General features: G+C 40.7%; 1 protein-coding gene across 6 annotated transcripts; it reads left to right on the top strand.

The window, feature by feature from the left end:
- The first annotated feature begins 250 nt into the window (after positions 1-250).
- On the top strand, positions 251-20232 carry ZNF711 (zinc finger protein 711). 6 transcript variants are annotated; one of them, XM_054075198.1, is made up of 9 exons: positions 251-389; positions 4080-4184; positions 5723-6253; positions 12993-13151; positions 14276-14422; positions 14649-14786; positions 16148-16195; positions 16781-16924; positions 17373-20232. In XM_054075198.1, exons 2-9 carry the CDS (start codon positions 4106-4108, stop codon positions 18548-18550), a joined length of 2424 nt encoding a protein of 807 aa, XP_053931173.1. In that variant the 5' UTR covers positions 251-389; positions 4080-4105; the 3' UTR covers positions 18551-20232. The 6 variants fall into 6 exon arrangements, with proteins under 6 accessions (XP_053931173.1, XP_053931176.1, XP_053931175.1 ...); XM_054075201.1 differs by having other exon boundaries at positions 16781-16816; XM_054075199.1 differs by lacking the exon at positions 251-389 and adding an exon at positions 1100-1499.
- The last annotated feature ends 515 nt before the right edge of the window (positions 20233-20747 follow it).

Here is a 20747-nt window from a genome sequence, read left to right on the forward strand (position 1 = left end):
TCTCACCCCTCCCGGTGTCCCGCTCCCGGTGTCCCCCCCAGCGTCCCTCTCCCCGTGTCCCCCTCCCCGTGTCCTCCCCAGCGCCCCCGTCCTTCCCGGTGTCCCCCCCAGCGCCTCCGTCCCTCTCCCCGTGTACCCCTCCTGGTGTCCCCCCCAGCGCCCCCGTCCCCCTCCCCGTGTCCCCCTCCCCGTGTGCGCCTGCTCCCTCGGCAGCGGCCCCGCGCGAGGGGGGGGGGAGGCGGGGGGAGGGGGAGGGGAGCGAGCAGGCCGCGCGCGCGCCCGGCCCCGCGCCGCCATTGGTGCAGGCCCGGCCCCGCCGGCCCCGAATGCCAGGCCGCGGCGTTGCCGCAGCCCCGCTCCGCACCCCCGCGGCGCGGGGACCCGCACAGGTGAGACGGGGCCGGGGCGGCGAGCGGGACGCGCCCGGCGTGCGGGGGCGCCGGGCCCGCAACGATGTGTGTGTGGGAGGGAGCGAGGGGGAGCCGGGACCGCCGGGCGCTGCGGCCTCAAAATGGCGGACGACAAGATGTCGGTCGGGCGCGGGGCTGGGGGGGGCCGCGGCCGTCGGGCCCCTCCGCGGCGCGCGCCTTTGTGTGGGGCCCAACGGCCGCCGCCCCGCGCGCGCGCCCGCCCCGCCCCGCCCGCGCGCCGCCCCGCGCGCCGCGGCTCGGGCTGAGGGGCCGGGGGGTGAGGGGGTGCGGGGCTGAGGGCTAATGGGCGCTCGGGAGGGGCCGGGGACAGGACATGGGGAACGGCCCCCGGCTGCGCCAGGGGAGGGTCGGGCTGGACATCAGGAAACGATTTCCACAGGAAGGGTCATGGGGCTCTGGCAGAGCCTGCCCGGGCGGGGGGTGGAGTCCCCGTCCTTGGAGGGGTTTGGAAGACGGGTAGACGAGGTGCTCAGGGCCGTGGTTTAGTGGCAGATAGGAATGATTGGACTCCATAATCCAAGAAGTCTTTTCCAACCTGGTGATTCTATGATTACGTCTCTGCGCTTTTGCTTTTCCCATAGTTTTGCCTTGTGCAAATCTAGCTGCTTCCCTGAGTTCTGTGGGTTCTGTGATCGCCTTTTTGGCGATTGGGTTCTGTGATCGCCTTTTTCAGGTGTTTCTGTGCCCTCATTCCTCAATCAGTTCGTTTGTCAGTGACCTGGATGAAGGCATTGAGTGCACCCTTAGCAAGTTTGCAGATGATACCAAGCTGGGAGGAAGTGTCGATCTGCTGGAGGGTAGGGAAAGTCCAGAGGGACCTGAACAGGCTGGACCACTGGGCTGAGACTGATAGCATGGGGTTTAACAAGGCCAAAGGCCGGGTCCGGCACCTGGGCACAACAACCCTATGTAGCTGCAGACTAGGAGAAGAGTGGCTAGAAAGCTGCCCAGCGGAGAAGGACCTGAGGGCGTTGGTTGACAGCGGCTGAACGTGAGCCAGCAGTGTGCCCAGGTGGCCAGGAAGGCCAGTGGCATCTTGGCTTGGATCAGAAATGGCGTGGCCAGCAGGTAAGGAGTAAGCTAAGAATAAATCAATGTGTGTACTGAGAATCGTGGCTGTAGAGGCCTGGGCCTTCACCAGTTTTTCAGTTGAGTGTTGCTATTAATATTATAGGTGTGTGTTCTCAGGCAGTCTCAAACTGCCAACCATTACCTTTGATTTTAAAAAATCCCTTTTACAGTAGTAGTTTGTAGTAGTGTTCCTGCCTGTAGACAGAGAGGTCCTATGTCTCCTTTTTTAACTCTGAAATTCATTGCCTGGTCTCTACTCAGCCCTGTCTAAGGAAGAGCTTTGGCATAAAGAACTGGAGTAGGCTGAAATCAGCCTTCTCCTGAAGCTAGTTAGAAAGAGAACTGTGCTTTTCAAAAGGCAAAACAATGTCAGATGCAGACATATTTTAAAAATTTAGGAATATGTCAGCACACAGAATTGTGGCTTCCTGCCTTATTTGTCCTTTTTCAAAACGTAGGACTGGACCACTTCTGCTGTGATTGTGTGGGTGTGTAACATGGTGTCCTGCAGAGAGAAGCTGTAAAGAACCACAGTTAATCACTGGACTACATTTTGCTGTTTCCAGTAAGGATATTTGCAGGCCTGTGTAGTGTGTGAAACTAAATCATCTACACTACTGAAATCTGCGAGCGAAAATCCCCAGTTGCAGCAGAACCGTGGGCCTCAGCTGTTTTTAATTGTTCCAGCATGAGCAGTAAGGGGTTTGCTGCTGTCACTGCATTCCTTTAAGACCCAAAAGTAGATATAAAAAAAAGGCCTGTGATTGCGTAGTTGATGCAACTCTGTCCTTTGTCTGCATGGCGGGTCAGAGAGACTGTTCTTCAGGAGCAGCTGGGCGCCAGATGCATCCACCGAGGTGCAGCTTTAGCACATGTAATGCCAGTGTGTCGTCATCGATCTGGTTTTAGAAGTTTAAGGCATTGTGGAATGGTTTGAGTTTTAAGGGACCTTAAAACCCATCCACTTCCCACCCCTCGCCATGGGCAGGGACACCTCCTGCTGGATCAGGTTGCTCAAAGCCCCATCCAACACCTTTAACACCTCTACGGATGGGGCTTCTACAACTTCTCTGATTTGAAAAGATTGAGGAAAATAGGCAAGTTGGACAAAAGAGAAATCGGGAAACAGAAGCCTCTAAGCATCAAGGGGAATTAGAAGAGCTAAAGTAACAAGACAGTTGTCAAAAACAACGGAAAGGAAGAAAACCAAACTCGGGATGGAACAGTGAAGGATAACAGTGGAGAGTTCACAGGGAGCTGACGGGTCTGTTCTATCAGAAGCTTTCCAGGATCAGTTTTGTATTAGAGGGACGTTGCAGAGCGCTGTGAAGGACCCGCTCTTCCCTGGCAGTAGCAGTGAGGCGGCACAGAAGGGACAGTGTTGGGAGATAAGATTTCTAGAATAGCTTGACAGTTTTGAAATAAAATGTCAACCAATATGGCTAATACAGCCCTAACACTGGAGCGGGAGATTGGGGTGTCAGCACAGAAGGCTGCTGAGCACTCCTGTTTCTTCAGTAAGCAGCGTGGCGATGGAGACATTGAAATCAATTGGCCTTTCTTATGCTTAGCTGTTGCCTATTATTATGGGTAGTTCTGAACTGTGCATGCAAATCCAACGGGGGGCTGATTGCATCTTCTACCAGACGTTTTGTTGGATTTTTAAATGATACAGGGGTGTTCATATGCAGCTGCTGGAAGAGAAAATCGGCTTCGGCACTTTTGTTCTCATAAATTTAGTGCACTACTCAGCTTTTTAAAATCTTACCTGTAGTTAAACATGATGTTCGATTAAATTTAGACCTTAAAGTTTGTTTTGAAATATCTAGTAGATTAAAAATTGTGAAAGAACATGAAAAGCTGACAGTCCCAGTAGAGTTTTAACTTTTTTTGATGCAGCTCTGCATGTCTATAGTGACCAGTAGTTAAAGAGTAGATATGGAGAAGGATAGAGCGAAAGTGTCGTCTTTGTGCGTTGTTGCTAGTCTATGTGACTGTGGTAAGGCAGGTAGGTAGGTAGTGACGGCACGTGTGCACTGGTGATGTCCGGCTTGGAATTCTTGCTTGCATAGTTAGCTATGGTTTGTTGAAGGCGAAGTTAATTTGGTCTTGACAACGTTTCTGCTTCTAGGTTAGTTAAATGTCACTACGTTCAGTTGCTTGCTACCATGGGTTATTTTGTTCTGTTCCTGTGGCTTAATGCTAATGCTGGTGTTGCAGGTGAGGCTTTGCTGTTGCTCACTGCGGTGTTACCCAGGCAGTAACCAAGGGCTTACCTTAAAAAAAATTTTTACATTCTGACTGAGAGTTTCAGCCCTGTTTGGTTCCACTTGCATGTGCAGTTCTTTTGTTACTGTACAACTGCTTATGGGTGGAAACATTTTCAGGATTTGGAAGTCAAAAAATAAAACCCCAGAAGAATAAAGCAAAGTGAATAGTGTGAAGTACTGCATGCGTTTTCCTTCAAGGTTTGGATAAATACTTTTCTATGTGTGTTGGTGTGACACATTAACCCAGTAAAGCTAAATGACACCATAACACTGCTCAGTATCGATTCTAATTTTGCTTTTGTTGCAGTTGTTTGTGAATGAATTTAGCTGAATATGGATCCAGGTGGTGGAAGTCTTGGGCTGCAGACACAAGAATCCAAAATGCCTCACACTATGATCATGCAGGATTTCGGTAAATATTTTAACTGTTACAAATAATGGATAATTCAAGGCTATTTTTCACGTTTTGCTATATCAAGACGTAGAGTTGGCTGACACAATAATGCTATTTGCATGACTGTTTTTGAGAACATTAAAAATTTAGGATGGTGTTTATTATGTCTGTGCACGCTTTGGTTGCTGATCTTGAAATAGTCACTTATTCCAAAATATTGAAATCATTCTGAAAAAAACATTCAAGTCTGTGACCCAGAGCACTCCAGATGAGAGAGAAAATAGTTTCTGGGGTTCAGCAGGTTTGTGCTATGTGCGCTTCTGCTTTGAAATCACATTGGCTGGGTGTTACTTCTCCAACATGCAGGAGATGGAAATAGCATCCAGTGCAGGATGTAAAAAACATCCCAGCTTTTGTGTGCCTGCCTTGATTACTGTCTCCAGATCTGGTTTAGGGTGTTTCAGTAAATGTGATGGGAAATAATGTCTTTGTCTTTGTGACAAGAGATAACTTCTTAGGTAGACAAGAATTTACACGTTTAGCTGTATCATTGTGTTCACGTGTGCTTAGAAGTCTTCTGTCAAGAACATCCATCCTGGGACTGTACTGATATAAGAAAACTTGCTCCTAAACTGATTTATTTTAAAATGAATACCGTTTCTTTGGTGGCAGCACTGTGTCACCTCAGCAGCTTTGAAGGTTTAGAGAAAAGACAGCAAGAAATCTTTCTTTGGAGATGTCCGTTCCTGTATTGTGACAGGAGATAACCTTCTCAGTTATCAGGAAGGACCATGTCTTTGTGATGAATTAATATCCCTCGGAGCGTGCCAGAATACTTGCATTTGCAGTGCAGTGCTGAAGCTTTTTTCATTCTGATTGGAACCATTTTCTTGAGTGTTTTATTAATTAAGATTAAAACGGCTATATATGAGTGTGTGTGTTAAAATAATTTACTGTGCATTCTTTTTTAAGTATAGAAAATAGTCTGCAAACATGACTGGCTAGTCAGGTCTGTCAATGGAAAACAGGTTTCTGCTTCTAGCCATCTCTTGCAACGTGGCAAGCTGCTGAAAATCATACTGTAAATACTGCAGTACAACTGAGTATTTATTGTTATCAAGGCTCATGCAGTCTAAAGGATGAGAGTGCTTTTATTGTAACAGCAATTAATCTCTTGTTGCCACACCTGCAGTATCATGCAAGAGTTCCATGGTGGTTCAAACTGCTGCTGTAATAACATTTTCTAACTGGTATTTATAAAGCAAAAAAAAGATAAAATTGCAGGCTGGCCTGTAGTTTTTAACGTATCGGAGTTGTAAAATCTAAATCTGGGGCAGACACAACAGTATGTATTAAAGAAGCAGCGTGGGTTTTTGTCTTAATTTTAAGAATATGGATAGTCTTTATCATGTGAAATGCAAAATGTGGGATATTGAAAAGTAACAGATTTGTACATCTGTGTTTAACTTATCCATACATTATTCCATTCCTTAGATAAACTAATGACTAATGCAGTAGTTGTAACATTTTTCTCCTCATTTGTAATTGTTTCGTAGTGGCTGGAATGGCTGGCACTGCTCATATTGATGGAGACCACATTGTTGTATCCGTCCCTGAAGCTGTCCTTGTTTCTGATGTTGTTACCGATGATGGAATAACTCTTGATCATGGCCTAGCTGCTGAAGTTGTCCAAGGACCTGACATCATCACTGAAACTGATGTGGTAACTGAAGGCGTGATTGTTCCCGATTCTGTTTTGGAAGCTGATGTTGCTATTGAAGAAGCTTTAGATACCAGTGATCATGTTTTGACTTCTGATCTAATAACAGAAACCGTTAGAGTTCCTGATCAGGTGTTTGTGGCCGACCTTGTTACGGGTCCTGATGGACATCTGGAGCATGTGGTGCAAGACTCTGTGTCAGGAGCCAACTCCCCTACGATGGTTTCAGAAGAAGTTCTTGTAACAAACTCTGATTCTGAAGCAGTCATTCAAGCAGCTGGTTCTGTTCCTGGCTCCACAGTGACTATCAAAACAGAAGACAACGATGATGGCAAGAGTACATCTGAAGACTACTTAATGATATCTTGTAAGTTAAACAAAGGTAGATGCAAACAGGAGATGATCTGAAGTAGAAGTGGTCTAGTGGGGAGAAGTTCCTGTAGTCGGACCCTTGCTGCAATCTGTACTGGAACTCTCAAATAACAGTCTGCTGCCCAGCTAATTCTTGGTGTCTGGATTGGGGTTTTCTTGTGACGAAAACTCCATTATCGCTGATGCAGCAAGAAAGGGAGTTAGGTTTGTGCTGTTGAGTGAATGGCTGTGTATGTTTGTGCTTCTGAAACAAGATATTTCTTAAGTAAAACACATTGGAAAGCTAAATATTCCACATATTTTGAGTATAGTGCTTTTTTGAAAAAAATACACAGATGTATTACTGTGTTATGTAGATTTGTGTAAAAATAACATGTTGAGTTTAGTCCGTAGAATCCAACAAAGAAATAGGTTTTTAAGGTAGCTCACTCATAAATTTTTTCTCCTGTGTGTCGACAAAATATTCATTTAGCTGTACTAAAAATTCCAGTAGGCATTTTGTGGTATGTTGTGCTGTTCTGGGCTGAGCTGGATGTGAGATGGTCGTGTGCATTGAACTGATTGGAACCCTAGCACTGGAGAGTGGCAGCCTGTTTCAGTTCCACACAGCACTCTGTTCTCCGAGGAGGCTGTGGGGTCTGGTGCTGCTTGTTGAGTGAGAGCTACTAAAAGGACTTTGCCTGTATTGTCTTTCTTCAGCTGCTGATTGATACTCAAGATACCAGTTTTTATTATTGTGCAAATTTGGTAAAATAAATGGGAGTTTATTTGGGATTTTTGACTTCTCTGAGTTAGTTACTGGAATGTGAGTAGGTCAAAACAGATTTTTCTCTAGTTGGAAGCAGTATGGTAATAAAATGGCAATGCCAAGTGTGTCGAAGTGTTGGCCTGTTCACAGCAGGCTGCATTTATCAAAAACTTCAAGACAGAGAGCATGACTGATCAGCGATTATAACGGTTTCAATATGTCATAGCATTTGTGTCCCTTATGCAAAATATGGTTTTGTTGCTTACTTTTTGTTCAGTATAGGATGGACAGCAATGATTTTTTTTATCATAACTGTAATGCCACGTGTCACTAATAGAGGTCAAAAATGGGTTTTTGGAAAAAGAACAAAAAAATCTCAGTCCAAAAGCACATTAGACCTCCAACAGAAAACCTCCTGTGTGTCTGTAAATGAAGGAACACCAGTTGCAGTGTCAGTTGTTCCACTGAAAAATTCCTCCTTTCTGCCAGAGTACTTCCGATGGGTTGTGTGATGGGTCATATTCTGTGCCTGCGGTGTTTCCAACTGCACCTTTGTAATTGTAAGTAACGCCCTCCTTGGCATTCCTTCTGAGGTGGACCCATGGGATTGGTATGGTGGTCACTGCACACAGAGCATCCTGCATGCTCAGAACCAGCCGCCTGATGACCTCGGCTGTCCCCCATACATTCCCAGTTTTGTTAGGTGTTCTTGAGCCCACCAATGGCTTTTACACTGTTTCAATGCCAGTTTGAGACCTGGTGTTCAGTAAATGAGGTTTAGGTGTCTGTGTAATCATGATATGCCTGAATAATCACAGTTGGAAGCTATGTGATTAATCTAGAATTTTAAGTAATGGTTCTAAACAAATGAATTTTTTGACTCTGCTAATTTTTGAGGCTGTATTACACTGCCTATGCCAGCTTGACCCAACAAAGTATCTGCCACTGTTTTTTTCTTAGCAAAAATGAGTCAATCTTAATGCAGTTGCTCATTTTTTTTCTTCTGTTTTTTTTTTTAATGTTTTTAAATTAGCCTCGAATTTGTTGTGCTTATGAATATAATCTCTTGTGTAGAATGGATAAATCAAGCAGTTTATCAAGTAGTTTAAAAAGCTTTTTATTTAATTATATTTTTAAATTGTCAAATGTTCAGTATGTTGGGGTGCATATATAGGGTAGTTGAACTTTTTTATAATGTAAATCACATCATAGAATCACTTGATTGGAAAAGACCTTCAAGATCATCAAGTCTGACTGTACCTGTCCACTGCTAAACAAAATGATAGTTTTAAAGAATCTTAAAATTCTTAGTTCTTTTTTAATTAAATTTATCATCTAAAAAGGGTGGACTTGACATGAAGTAACAGATAATGCCCTTGGGGAATACCATCGGTTGTTCTGTGGAACAGATTTTGGGAACTTATAAAAATACTACATTTTAGGGTGTGAAGCTGAGGTGAATGTGGAATTTTAACTTATCATACTCTTTTGCTGGGAGTTACAGTTCAACTATACTGAAAGGTGATTTTTCACCACTATGAGACCACGTTCCCATGTAGGTACTTTAGACAGTATTGGTAATGACATTTTTGTAAATACTGCTAGGAAAAGAATAACTCTGTCTTAACAATTCTGAAAAGTAGCTGTGTGTGTCTTTGTAATTAGAAGTTTTCGCTAGAAGATTATCAATTCTATGCTACCTCAGCTGATGAATTCAGCTTTTTTTAAAATCAGTCTTATAAGCATCAGACTTAAAAATCCTTTTTTGATCCATTCACAGCGTATGCCAGGGGATACATGTGATTCCTGGTTGTAAATCTCCACAATACCTGTTTAAAAGGGACTTGTTAAGAAGGAGATTGGTACAAGATGAATGTATCCGATGTGGTCATGAATCCAGTCCATCTCATACAGAGATGAGAAAACAACAAACAGTACATTCCGTTTTGCCAGGGAGGAGTTAGCAGATGCGTAGCTTAAAGCGTGCCCTTTTTTGTTTTTCAGGTTTGCGATATTCAGACCCACGGCGGATTGCCAGCTCCCGATCCATGCGTTGGCCCTGCATGCACTATGTTGGTGACCTCATACCCACCAAAGAACAACACTGGAGCTGGCCTTTAGGGGTAAGGTACTGTTCCACCACCGCCTCCTTTTTAGTGTATTGCAATAGTGTTACGTCATTTGCTAAACATTTTAGTACTACACCAATATTGTAACCTATGGGACATAAAATAAGTATATCAGACTTTAGAAAAATATGACAAATTGTTAAACCATGGGACTTATCTTGCCCTCGTGTTATCCCTCTGGGCTCCTGTGGTGGGTGTGATATCACCAGCATAGTGCATGCTGAGGCATCACATGAATTGGGAGCTGGCAATCCACGGTGAATCTGGACATCACACACCTGAAAACAGCAAGCCAGGTAAGTTTGAAATTCGAAACGTGCTGAGTTTTCTTTAAGCCTTGTTTATTCGGGAAGATTCAGCATACATCTATAAAGGTTCTCTGTTGTATTTTTTCAGTTATTTTTAAGTGATAAGATAATGTGTAGTGCTTCTGGTGGATGACTCAGATCTGGAAGACACTTTCATATACTATTGACATAAAACATTCCTGTTCTGAGAACTGACACTGGGAAATGTCGTCAGATAGTTTAGCACCACTGGGTTAGCAGTCTGTGATTGGAGTCATATTACATAGGCAATAGAATGTTTTCACAATCTGTAGTTTGGAACTTGACAAAGATTACATGTCCTGCTGTGTTGATTGTTTTTTTCCTCCATCTAAATGTCTTTAAAAAATAGATTGAAAACATAACATTTACTTCATATAAGACAGCAATTTAAGCAATAGCAAATGCCGATTCAGTGCCTTTTGTTGTTCAGGTATTTTAAACAAAAGGCCAGACCTCACAAATGTCACTCTGTATCAGTATCATCTTCTTACTCCAGTTTATATTCTTAGCATTTTCTTATATTGAACTTCAGTTTTTTTAGAACAGTGATTCCAGAGGCCCTGGATACACAGCTTAAATTGTAGAGGCTGAAGCTCTTTAACAATAAACAGCATAGTTGGTGGTGTGGTAGTAACCACTGGCTTTAAGAATAGTGTTGTAAGCTTGCCTCTTTGAGACAGGGCTCCCGTTTGGGGGCTTTACTTGAAATGATAGAACACAGCACATAAGCGTACATGCTATGTTCATGTTTTTAACTTTTTTTCTGGCTGAAAATGTTTATTCTTTTGAGAATCGTAAAATTCCTCTTTTTTTTTCTTTTATGTAGTCTTTGCTGTGTTGCAGTTGATGACTTGGTAAGGCAATGATCTAGAACTGTATGGGTTTTTCTTATACTATTCCACCAGACACATTATGGCCAGTCGTTTTTACCCAATATTAGTTGAATAGTTGGAAGTTTTTGCCATAAAGAAAACTTCTTATCATATGTATGTGATTACTCCACTGTTTTGTAGGAAGTTGCTGTTATTAAATAACCTGCTAGTATAAAAATATTTATTTTCTGTGTTAAACCGAGGGTGTGTTAAGTTTAGATAGAGTTTCTGAGTTTAGAAAAAGTTGGTGTTGCTTGAGTGGCAGATTTGAAAATACCTTTACTACCACGAACCCATTCTAAAATTACAGCAACAGCTTACAGTTAGTGATTTCTTACACCCAGCCTTTAACTATTCTTTCTGCATTTTGGCAGCATGTCTGTCATACAGCTGTGTATGTAATCGCTCCTGCTATGTACTGTGATTTACCTTCAGTCGTTTGATGGCACAGACGTGCACTGGAGGTGTTTATTGCACCAGAATTAAACGTGTCTGTATCATTTTGAAGAATACGGATAAGAAACTTTTATAGTGTTAAAGGCCATGCAGAAAAGAAAATGGTCTTTAATAAATGAAAAAATTGTAAATATGTGGAAATACTTTTTCTGAGAAAAGTATCTTCTAGCATCTTCCCTTTTCCTGTCAGTAGAGGATCCATAATCCTCTCTGCTAATGACTCCATTCTGGGAGCATAAAGAATTCCAATTAGCAGATGCAGTAGCTCTCCCGTACTGGGCATAAAGGGAAACCTGTGATGCTGGTAAACTGCAGAATCAGAGGAATACGCCGAGCTCTCCATGGCAGCTTTCTTGTCTGTGGAGTTCATACTCTTCCTGTTCTCATTGTTCTGTGAGGTAACGTGAACGCCATGCAGTGCGTGTCAGAGTCTAACAGATCAAGGTGTTGGTGTTGCTGGCATCAATCTTAATAGAGATTTAGAATGTGTGGATTTTTTAAAACCTGCTTTTCCTGGGGAAATTTTTACTTTTTCATACTGATCCCGGTTTGGTTATTTTTTCACCGATGCGATGATCTCCTGTTTACAGAAACAAGCAGCTAAAATATAGCATTTGTTAAATGTTTTCTGTTAATCCTGAAAATGCCTAATTTTCAGAGGTTCTGAAATACAATCTAATACGTACTTATTTAATAACTTCATACACTTCTGATGCGGTTCAAGATTTGTGAAACAAAACCAAGGTTCCTTAGTGTGGGGATGAAAAGCAGTGTTAGTGGGATAGGTGTTTGCAGGGATTCCTGGCTGTGAGTGGGAAGAGCTTAGACTAGGATTGCTGTGGTGGGTTCCAGCCCTGCTGCAGGAAAGGTGTCTGCTCCTTTCTAGCAGGTTCTGAACTGCCTCGCACGCCTGCCTGGAGCATTAAGGCAAGCTCCAGTGACTGCAGCCTCAGGGTGCCGGGCTGGAGCCTGCAGTAGTTACAAGCAGCTCTTTAGGAGCAGCTGTCACTGCACTGGGGGCAGGAGACTTGGAGGGGTTTGGGTCCCACTGCAGCCATCCTGAGGTAAGCCATCCTTTCCCACTAATCAGAGCCCTCAGGGGCCACTTTGAGTGGGCTGTGGGTTTAATCCTGAAACACTACTGTCACTTCAGTGTTAATTTTAATGATTTTCGGTATGCACATGTGTTAATGTTATTTATGCAGTAAATCACAACTTCCTTGAACGTATTAAATTCAGGTTTTGTTTACGTTTTGTGGAATTGCTCTCTATTTAGAGGACTTCGGTGGGTGTCAAGCATTGCAGTTTTGGGTAGGCCATCTGCACAGAAGCTAATTTTATCAACTGAGAGAAGTGTGTCAGCAGTGCATGTCAGAAGGATGCTTAGCTCAGTGGCCTCCACTTCCACACTTTGGGATATATGCATGGATACCTATGTGAATACCCTTTTTACCAAATCAGTGTTACTTCTACACTTCTAATAGTTTGAATGTAAGTGTTGTATGAATAAAATGAATGTTTTGAGGATATAGATTAAATTATCAGAGTGGCTGAGTTGTATAGTAGTCAATTTCCCATAGTAGAATTTGGGTTTGTTTTCACCATGTTTTTAAATCAGCTCTATATTATACAGTAATCTTCGTTAATTTAGTTGTTTTCAAGTGATAAAGTGGATGAAATTATAATTTGTTTTGTGGTGAAGGTGCAGTCAAATTTTTGATGCACACTTCTTTCACTGGGAATATATTCAGAGTCCTCACTCTTAAAGAGTTTTGTCTACCAAATTTTAGCCAACAGTATCTTTCAGCAGTGAAACTTTTGGGGGCTCTTACACTGTAACAGACAGTTCTGGGTTAATTTTTAACAGATTTGGGTAGATGTTTAATTTTAATTACTGAATTTTACATTTTTGCCTTCAAAGTATCATAATTTCAGACATAACCAGTTACCCTTTTCTCTTTGATGAAAGCTCCCTCTTGTGTCCTTCATTCTGTAATTCTTGCTGTGTTTCCTGAGATGCAATCAAATGAGCCTCTGGAATCTCATTTAAGTACCTTGAGATGAGCTGTTTTGTACAGGCCATTTATGAGTACAAACTTTTACCATGCGTGGAGATAATAGTGGAGAAAATCACGCTACTGAATACTTTGACTTTTTAAAAGTGTGTTTGAACCTCATTATTATTCCTTTCTCTTTCCAGTGGATGATGTTGGAGAAAAATTGGACCATATAGGAAACACTCCCTTGAAAATCAGCACTGAGGTGACAAATGATGAGGTTGCTAAAGATGACGGGTTTGGTTCAGAAGTTATCAAAGTGTACATATTTAAAGCTGAAGCTGAAGATGATGTCGAAATAGGTACCTTTAAAAATCTATGTATTCTTCCAGTAGTATGAAATATTCCAGGATCTTTGTTGTCCTTATTTCCATGTTAATTCTTGATTCCACTGACTAGAATGCTCTGTAAAATGTGACACTTGTGGAGGCTGCCCATGGGTGGTAAATGCTGGCTGTGTATTAGTCTCAAGTTCTTTTTTAATTAGCAGTATTTATGTTCAGGCAACCAAAGCCCAAATGTAGAAGTCGTCACCTGCTGCTTTTCTGTGACGTCAGAAGACTGTGTGCCAGCACAGAAACCCTCTAGAGTGGATCCCTTTCATTGAACAGTCTTCGGTGGCCTTGACACAGAGAGAGAGGTGGAGATTGCTTGAGCTTTAACTGCACAGTCTTTTTCAAACCGAACAAAGAAACTCGAATTGCTCTGCAGTTCTCTTTAAAGGATAAATGTAGCACTTCGAGGGGCTTTGCAAGTGGACGTGTAGGTTAGAGCTAACCTGTGTTCTGTTCTTTGTAACTTGTGAAAGCAGAGTCCCCCTTAATTGTTCTCAGAGCAGAAACCTCTGGCACATTCCACTTCACCCTTGGCATTACACATACCCTTGGTACCTACTGAAACCCTGCCTTGCTGGAACTTGTCAGGCCAGGAGCCCCAGAGCCATTCACAGAACAAATCAGCCTGACTGCTCATCCTGGAGCCATGAAAGGCAATTGTCTTCCCTAGACTGGTAGCATTGACCTGGCTGTGCCCCTCTCTAACTTCAGACAGAACTGGGCATTAGATATAAAGTCTTCGAATTAATATCAATTCTGGTGGTATTTTGGTGGTATTCTGGTGGGCCTGGATGGGTGCATGTCTGCAGTTGCACCCAAGTTCTCTGCTAATGTGCATAAATGGCTTCTGATCCTCCTTGGGTGATGGTTGTTCAGTCTCGAGTTTATCAGGAGACGCAGAGAGAACCTTTGCCTTATCTGCCCCAAAGTAACAAACTTGCATGATATTATGACAGATAGATCTCAAAACAGTCAGTTGGAGTTTTATGAAATAGCTTTGTTGTAAATGAGAAAAAAATACTTAAATCTGAAATTAATCTTAACAGTGGCTTTTTTACATTTCCTTAATGCATTACTTCTTTTTGTTAAAGGTGGGACAGAAATCGTCACAGAGAGTGACTTTCACAATGGACATTCTGTAGCTGGAGTAATCGAACAAGGAGGTGTTGGTAGAATGCAGCGAGAAAAAATGGTTTACATGGCTGTTAAGGACTCTTCTCAGGAAGATGAAGATATTAGTAAGCGTACTAAGAAACCTTTTTGTTTCTCATGCTGTCTTATACAACAGTATAAATATCATTCTCATGGACTTTAATTTTTCTGAAGGATTCTTCACCCTGAAGTTGTAGAAAATTAAACTCATAATTTATAACGGGTATCAATCAGAGTAAGAGCAAATTAAATAAAGGAAAATTTAGGATGAGCAGAATAAAATGAAACATTTGTTCTTCTCCTTTAATCCAGGCTGTGCTGAAATAGCAGATGAAGTTTACATGGAAGTTATTGTAGGTGAAGAAGAGGCTACGTCACTTCCAGACACACAGGTTGAAGACGCTGGTGTGAATAAAACTTTTGTCCCTGTTGCTTGGGCTGCAGCTTACGGTAGGAACCTGCATGTTTGTCTTCTGAAAATCCCCTCTGTTATTTTCTCCCTGATCTGAGTTCCAGAATCTCTGTACAAATGTGATAATCTCTCACCTCATCCAAAGGGTTTAGAACCAGCTCCTTCTGATCTTTTAGTAGTGTCAGTCAGTGGGGGTGATTAAGTGATGTGAAAAATCATTTTGACATTACTCGTGACCATTTATGCATAAGGTCCTTAGTTTGTTTGCAGTTCAGTGTGAAGAAAGCAATTCCATTTTTACACAAGTGTTTTTTTCCCAGTGCTGGCCTGTCAAACAGTTAAAGGTTGATTGTCTTGTGCGTCATGAACAGATTGCTGTATGTTGAGTTTTATGAAGTAGAAAGTAGAGCTGTAGGGAAAACTTTTGTACTGTTCTTGACTCCAGGTTAGGTGTGCAGCATGCCTGTTTCTTAATGGTTGTTCAAGTTGGCTGTTGGCTCGTTACAAAAACGAGAGCAGCCTTAAATATTTTACATTAGCTAGGAGGAAGAGGAGATAACTTTTAAAAGGGAATTGTAGGAATGAATGTGTAAACATGTTCCTGATAATTTCAGTTTCTGTAGCCTGTTGGTCCTTCAGGTTAGAAACAAAAAGAAAAAAGGTAATTTGTTCTTTGCAGCTGTGCTTCCAGTTGTAGAAGTGTCTTACCAGGATATATTGAGAATTCTGAGTATTCTTTTATTTCTTACTCTTTTCTAGGATTTTGGAATGTTAAATGTGTATTAAGAGGGTATTGGGTCATCCATGGTTTATTTTATAATAAAGTAAGCAAGTTAGTTAAAAGTCGTTGGTGTGATATTTCTGGATGGTTTAGAACCACAGAGCCTGAGCACATAGCACTAAACACTTTCAGTCCAAAACAAACAATGTACTCTTCAGGTATTACATCTATATCTTCCAGAACTTTATAGTTCCTCATATAGATGAGCGCTGAGTAGCTGATAAGGTCCAAGTCATCTTGTCTGCCTAGTTCTACTCCAGAAAGATAAAGTAGTTCTATTGAATTGAGGATTACAGATAATCTTGTTTCTGAATTGGTATCAAAGGTTATATATGAGGTTAAAAGTTGGCAGAAACAGGCATATTTGTTATAAAAGGCAGGAAAGACAGCCAGTGTGGTAAGGATGCAAACACAGCTTTAGTGGATCTTAACTATTCTTAAAGATGTGATTTGATTTCCTGGGGCTCATAATTACAGAATGCTAAACTGATGCTGAACTGTACATCTCAGTATGGGTAGGGTTAAGCTGTTACTTTTTTGTCTCATTTTCATACTTTCTAAGCCATTATTTTGGGGAAGAATTTTAATTTATAATGACTGAAATATCATTTTCTGCAGGAGATGAAAGAAGGCTACCCAGGAGATATGAAGATGGTCAAACGGCAGGTAAGAACACATAACTGTGCATGGTATAGGATTAAAACTAACTCGCTGTCTTTGAAAATATATACATTTATGCGTCAGTTCTCCTTGTCAGTGAAATCAAGGAATTATTCTTTAAGTATATATTGAAGGACTGCATGATTTTTCTTTACTATTTTTACATGAAAACAGTTCCAGCGTTGTTGTAGGCCTTCAGAGCGGGTGGGGATGTTGGGAGGATCTTCTAGGTGTTTTTATATAGTTTTGTAGTCTGAAAAGAGATAACGCAGTGGTTAAGAAGTAAACCCAAGTTAAGTAAAAGGAAAGAACCGCTGTAACTCATAAGAAATTACTGTCTTGAGAAGTACAAGGAATCCAGGAGTATATTTGAAAACCAATCAGTGTAGAAACAATTACATTCCTGGCTGTTGTCAGCAACGACAGATAGTGCTTTACATTGGCATTCTTCTTTTTTTTTTTATGTTTGTTGTAGAGGAGTGAGGAGGTTCTCTTTTAAAAGTAGATATGCTGTTGCACAATTCCAGTCATCAGTCCCAAAGGAAAAAGTTGTTTTAAGGGTTTTTTATGGTGTCTAATTTTTGTTTCTAGGAAATAACTTGGATACACGATTAGAAAACAAAAACGGTAATGCAACACAGTACCTGCAGATTTGTGATAGCATTAGCACTAATAGAGTGCTAAAACAAAAAGCCAAGAAAAGGAGGAGAGGAGAGGCCAGGCAATGGCAAACAGGTAAACACTGTATGGTTATACGTATTGTCATGGAGTGGCACTTACTCCTGTACTATTCCTTTTGTTCTTTAAGCTGGTGCAGAATTAACAAATATAAATGAAGATTTGCATATTTCCTGTGTCCTTCCCCCCTCCAGTTCTGTACATAGAAAATGTACTTCATAGTCAGTACGCTTAGGGCTGATGCAATTCATTTGAATTTTGCAAGCTATTAAAATTAATCGTGGATATATTCACTGCACATAAGATACTACTGGTCTATTTGAGCAGTTTTGAGATTAAAACTGTATAAACTATAGGTGCTGTGGATTGGTTGTTTTTAAACAGCTGATCTGTTCTTTGCTGCGAGTGTAAGAGCATGACTCTGAACAGCAGTTGGCTGATTCAAAACTTCTTAAATCAGTGAATTTGTTTCCTTCATAACTTGTTTTTGTTTGTTTAAAAACAGCTGTTATAATAGGTCCTGATGGACAGCCCTTAACAGTTTACCCTTGTCATATTTGTGGGAAAAAATTTAAATCCAGAGGATTCTTGAAAAGGCACATGAAGAACCATCCTGATCACATGATTAAGAAGAAATACCAGTGTACAGACTGTGACTTTACAACTAACAAAAAAGTAAGTTTCCACAATCACCTGGAAAGCCATAAACTTATAAATAAAGTTGAAAAAACCCATGAGTTTACAGAATACACAAGAAGATACAGAGAAGCGAGCCCGTTGAGTTCTAATAAACTAATACTGAGGGACAAGGAGCCTAAGCTACACAAGTGCAAATATTGTGACTATGAAACTGCAGAGCAGGGACTTCTCAATAGACATCTACTTGCGGTTCACAGTAAGAACTTCCCTCACGTATGTGTGGAGTGTGGGAAAGGATTCCGTCATCCGTCAGAGCTGAAAAAGCATATGAGGACCCACACTGGGGAAAAGCCATACCAGTGTCAGCACTGTGTCTTCAGGTGTTCTGATCAGTCCAACCTGAAAACTCACATCAAAACCAAACACGGGACTGATTTGCCGTTTAAATGTGAGCACTGTCCCCAGGCGTTTGCAGATGAAAAAGAACTGCAGCAACACACAGAGTTATTTCAAGGGCATAAGACTCATCAGTGTCCACATTGTGACCATAAGAGCACCAATTCCAGTGACCTGAAGCGACACATTATTTCAGTGCACACAAAGGACTTTCCTCACAAATGCGAGGTGTGTGAAAAAGGCTTCCATCGTCCGTCTGAGCTCAAAAAGCATAGTGAAACTCATAAAGGTAAAAAGATACATCAGTGTAGACACTGTGACTTTAAAACATCAGATCCTTTTGTACTTAGTGGGCATATCCTCTCAGTTCACACCAAGGACCTGCCTTTTAAATGCAAAAGATGTAAAAGAGGATTTAGGCAGCAGAATGAACTTAAGAAGCACATGAAGACACACAGTGGAAGAAAAGTTTATCAATGCCAGTATTGTGAATATAGCACTACGGATGCGTCAGGCTTTAAACGGCACGTAATATCGATACACACAAAGGACTATCCACATAGGTGTGAGTATTGCAAAAAGGGATTCCGTAGACCGTCTGAAAAAAATCAGCATATAATGAGGCACCACAAGGAGGCCATAATGTAGTGTATGACCTCCAGGAGGAAGCGATGTAGGAACTGTGATATGCTAATTGGGGAAAAAAAAAAATCTCATGAACTGTTTCTCCTGGTTTCAAAGCTTGATATTAAATCATAACTTTACATTCTTTGTATTAAAAGTCTTAAAAGTATTAGGGTTGACAGGGGATCTCATAGCCCTATGATTGTTGCTTATCAGAACCTAAAGCACTATAGAATGCGGAAGGATGGATGAATGTCTTAAATTTGCAGAAAGATGGATGAATGTCTTCAAATTAAGTCTTATGCGTTGTTAAGCTATAGATGACAAAACGAAGATGCTTGTTTATCCGTTTTGTCAGTAACAGCACTTGTCTCCAATATGAAAACAGTTCAGATGCGTGGTGGGGTTCTTTACCGATTGTTTGCAAAGGCAACCGAGTCTAACTTCGTGTGCAGTTTGGAAAGGAGAGTATTAGCCAGTCACTCGATCATAACGGTTTTAAATCGTGCCTGGAAATTAAGTTCCAGAACTGGTCAAGGTTGGGGGTTGTCCCTTTTTTTTATTTTTTTGTTTTCAGTTGGGTTTTTTTTAAACATTTCATTGGGAAACTTTTTTGTTTCCTTTATTAGTTTAGGTCCAACAAGTACTTTTTTAATGGTTTTCAAAGCTGCTAACCTATTTTATTGCAGGATATGATGTCTGAAATATAGCATTATGTTATGATCTCAGAGGTGGTGTTCTGGTGCTAGGGTTAAAGATGTATGTGTATATAATTTCCCTTTTTTATCTGAAACTACAGGTGAATGTTGTTCAGTATGGCACATAGGACAAAATTTAACTTTAAATTTGACTTTTTTTTTTAAAGATAAAATGGATGCAGCTCGTGGTGTTGTGATTCAACACTGACTTTTTTTCCTTGCTACTTTAAAATCTCTAAAAGGAATATTAAAAACAAAGTTGAAAAATGTAGGGGTTTTTAAATTAAAATTCAGAGTACTTAGGAGTTCCTTAGGGCAGTGTTCTTAACAGTATGACTATTATTGTCCTGCCACCTAATATGAAATTGTCCATATAGACATAAAATTGCACCTTTTAATCAATTCTTTAAAAAAAAAAAATCTATACCATACTATAAACATGCATTTTCAATCTGTAAGAAAGTATATATGCAGTATTTAACCAGAAAAAATTGCTGCCACTAGAGTTTGGAGGTGGATCTTCAGTTTACAGTGTATACGTTTAAAATATGCATCCCTTTAAACAATGCTTTGTGTTAGCATGCTGCAAATCAAATGGCGCTTAATATAACAAGCTGGTCTAGGGCTATTTAATGAAAAACCTGTTCATAAATGTTATGCATATAATGTGTATTTTTTACTTTTTTAGTTGCTTCATGTTTGCACACAGCTGTTCACATGATAAATTGTAACTTCATGCTATATTGTGGCTTTGTGTTTCAGATAATGTTCATATTTTGTTTTTGCACCAGATGAGAATCAGTTCCTTGAGAATAAATTTTTTTTATATTTCTAAACTTCAGAAAGTGAAATTTCGGAAATCTCTTAGAAAAATACGTGTTTTATGTGGCTGTAAAAAATTATGTACACGCTGTAAAATAAGATTGTCACTGTTATGTGGGATTATTATTTCTAAATGTGTTACTCATCGTAACGGGCATACAATAAAACGCATCTCTTGCACTCCAAGTTTTTTGGAGTTTGCTTTTCATTTATGGTGTTTAGGGAAGCCTCATTCTGTGTAAATTTGCCTACTATTTGTAGTTATTATTCATTAATTGATATTTAATAACATTTCAGTATACAGGTCACTTGAGGTGTATTTATCAGGCTGTTGTGGAGTACCGTGGTTTTACTTAACTAACTCTTTAAAGTTATGTACTTGCGCATCTGTATAAAATCGTTAGCAGATGTGATACTGACATTCCTTTGAAATTCTTTCCTTTAAGTAAAGAGAACATAAAACTTTCATGTTTTAGGAAAAGCCAGGTAGATTTCATCTTATTATCTGCATAATAAGAACAGCCCGCCAAACAAGATACTACAAGTATTGCTGTTTCTATTTCTTTCTCTTTTTAGAATCATATTTGAATTATTACATCAGTCATAGTTTAAAAACTTCAAGAAGAGAGCAGTGTATTAAATGAACTTCATCAGGGCTTTCCAGTGGGCTTTTAGCCAGTGAATTTCATAGGTTCTGTACT

This window comes from Cuculus canorus, chromosome 10, assembly GCF_017976375.1.
Source record: "Cuculus canorus isolate bCucCan1 chromosome 10, bCucCan1.pri, whole genome shotgun sequence".
In the NCBI taxonomy this organism is placed as follows: Eukaryota; Metazoa; Chordata; class Aves; order Cuculiformes; family Cuculidae; genus Cuculus; species Cuculus canorus.

Bases quoted from the DNA above. Each gene is read 5' to 3' on its own strand.
- ZNF711 (XM_054075198.1), top strand. From the start codon at position 4,106: ATGGATCCAGGTGGTGGAAGTCTTGGGCTGCAGACACAAGAATCCAAA. The intron at 14,787-16,147 runs GTAGGAACCTGC...CATTTTCTGCAG, and splicing joins TGCTTGGGCTGCAGCTTACG to GAGATGAAAGAAGGCTACCC. The intron at 16,925-17,372 runs GTAAACACTGTA...GTTTAAAAACAG, and splicing joins GGCCAGGCAATGGCAAACAG to CTGTTATAATAGGTCCTGAT.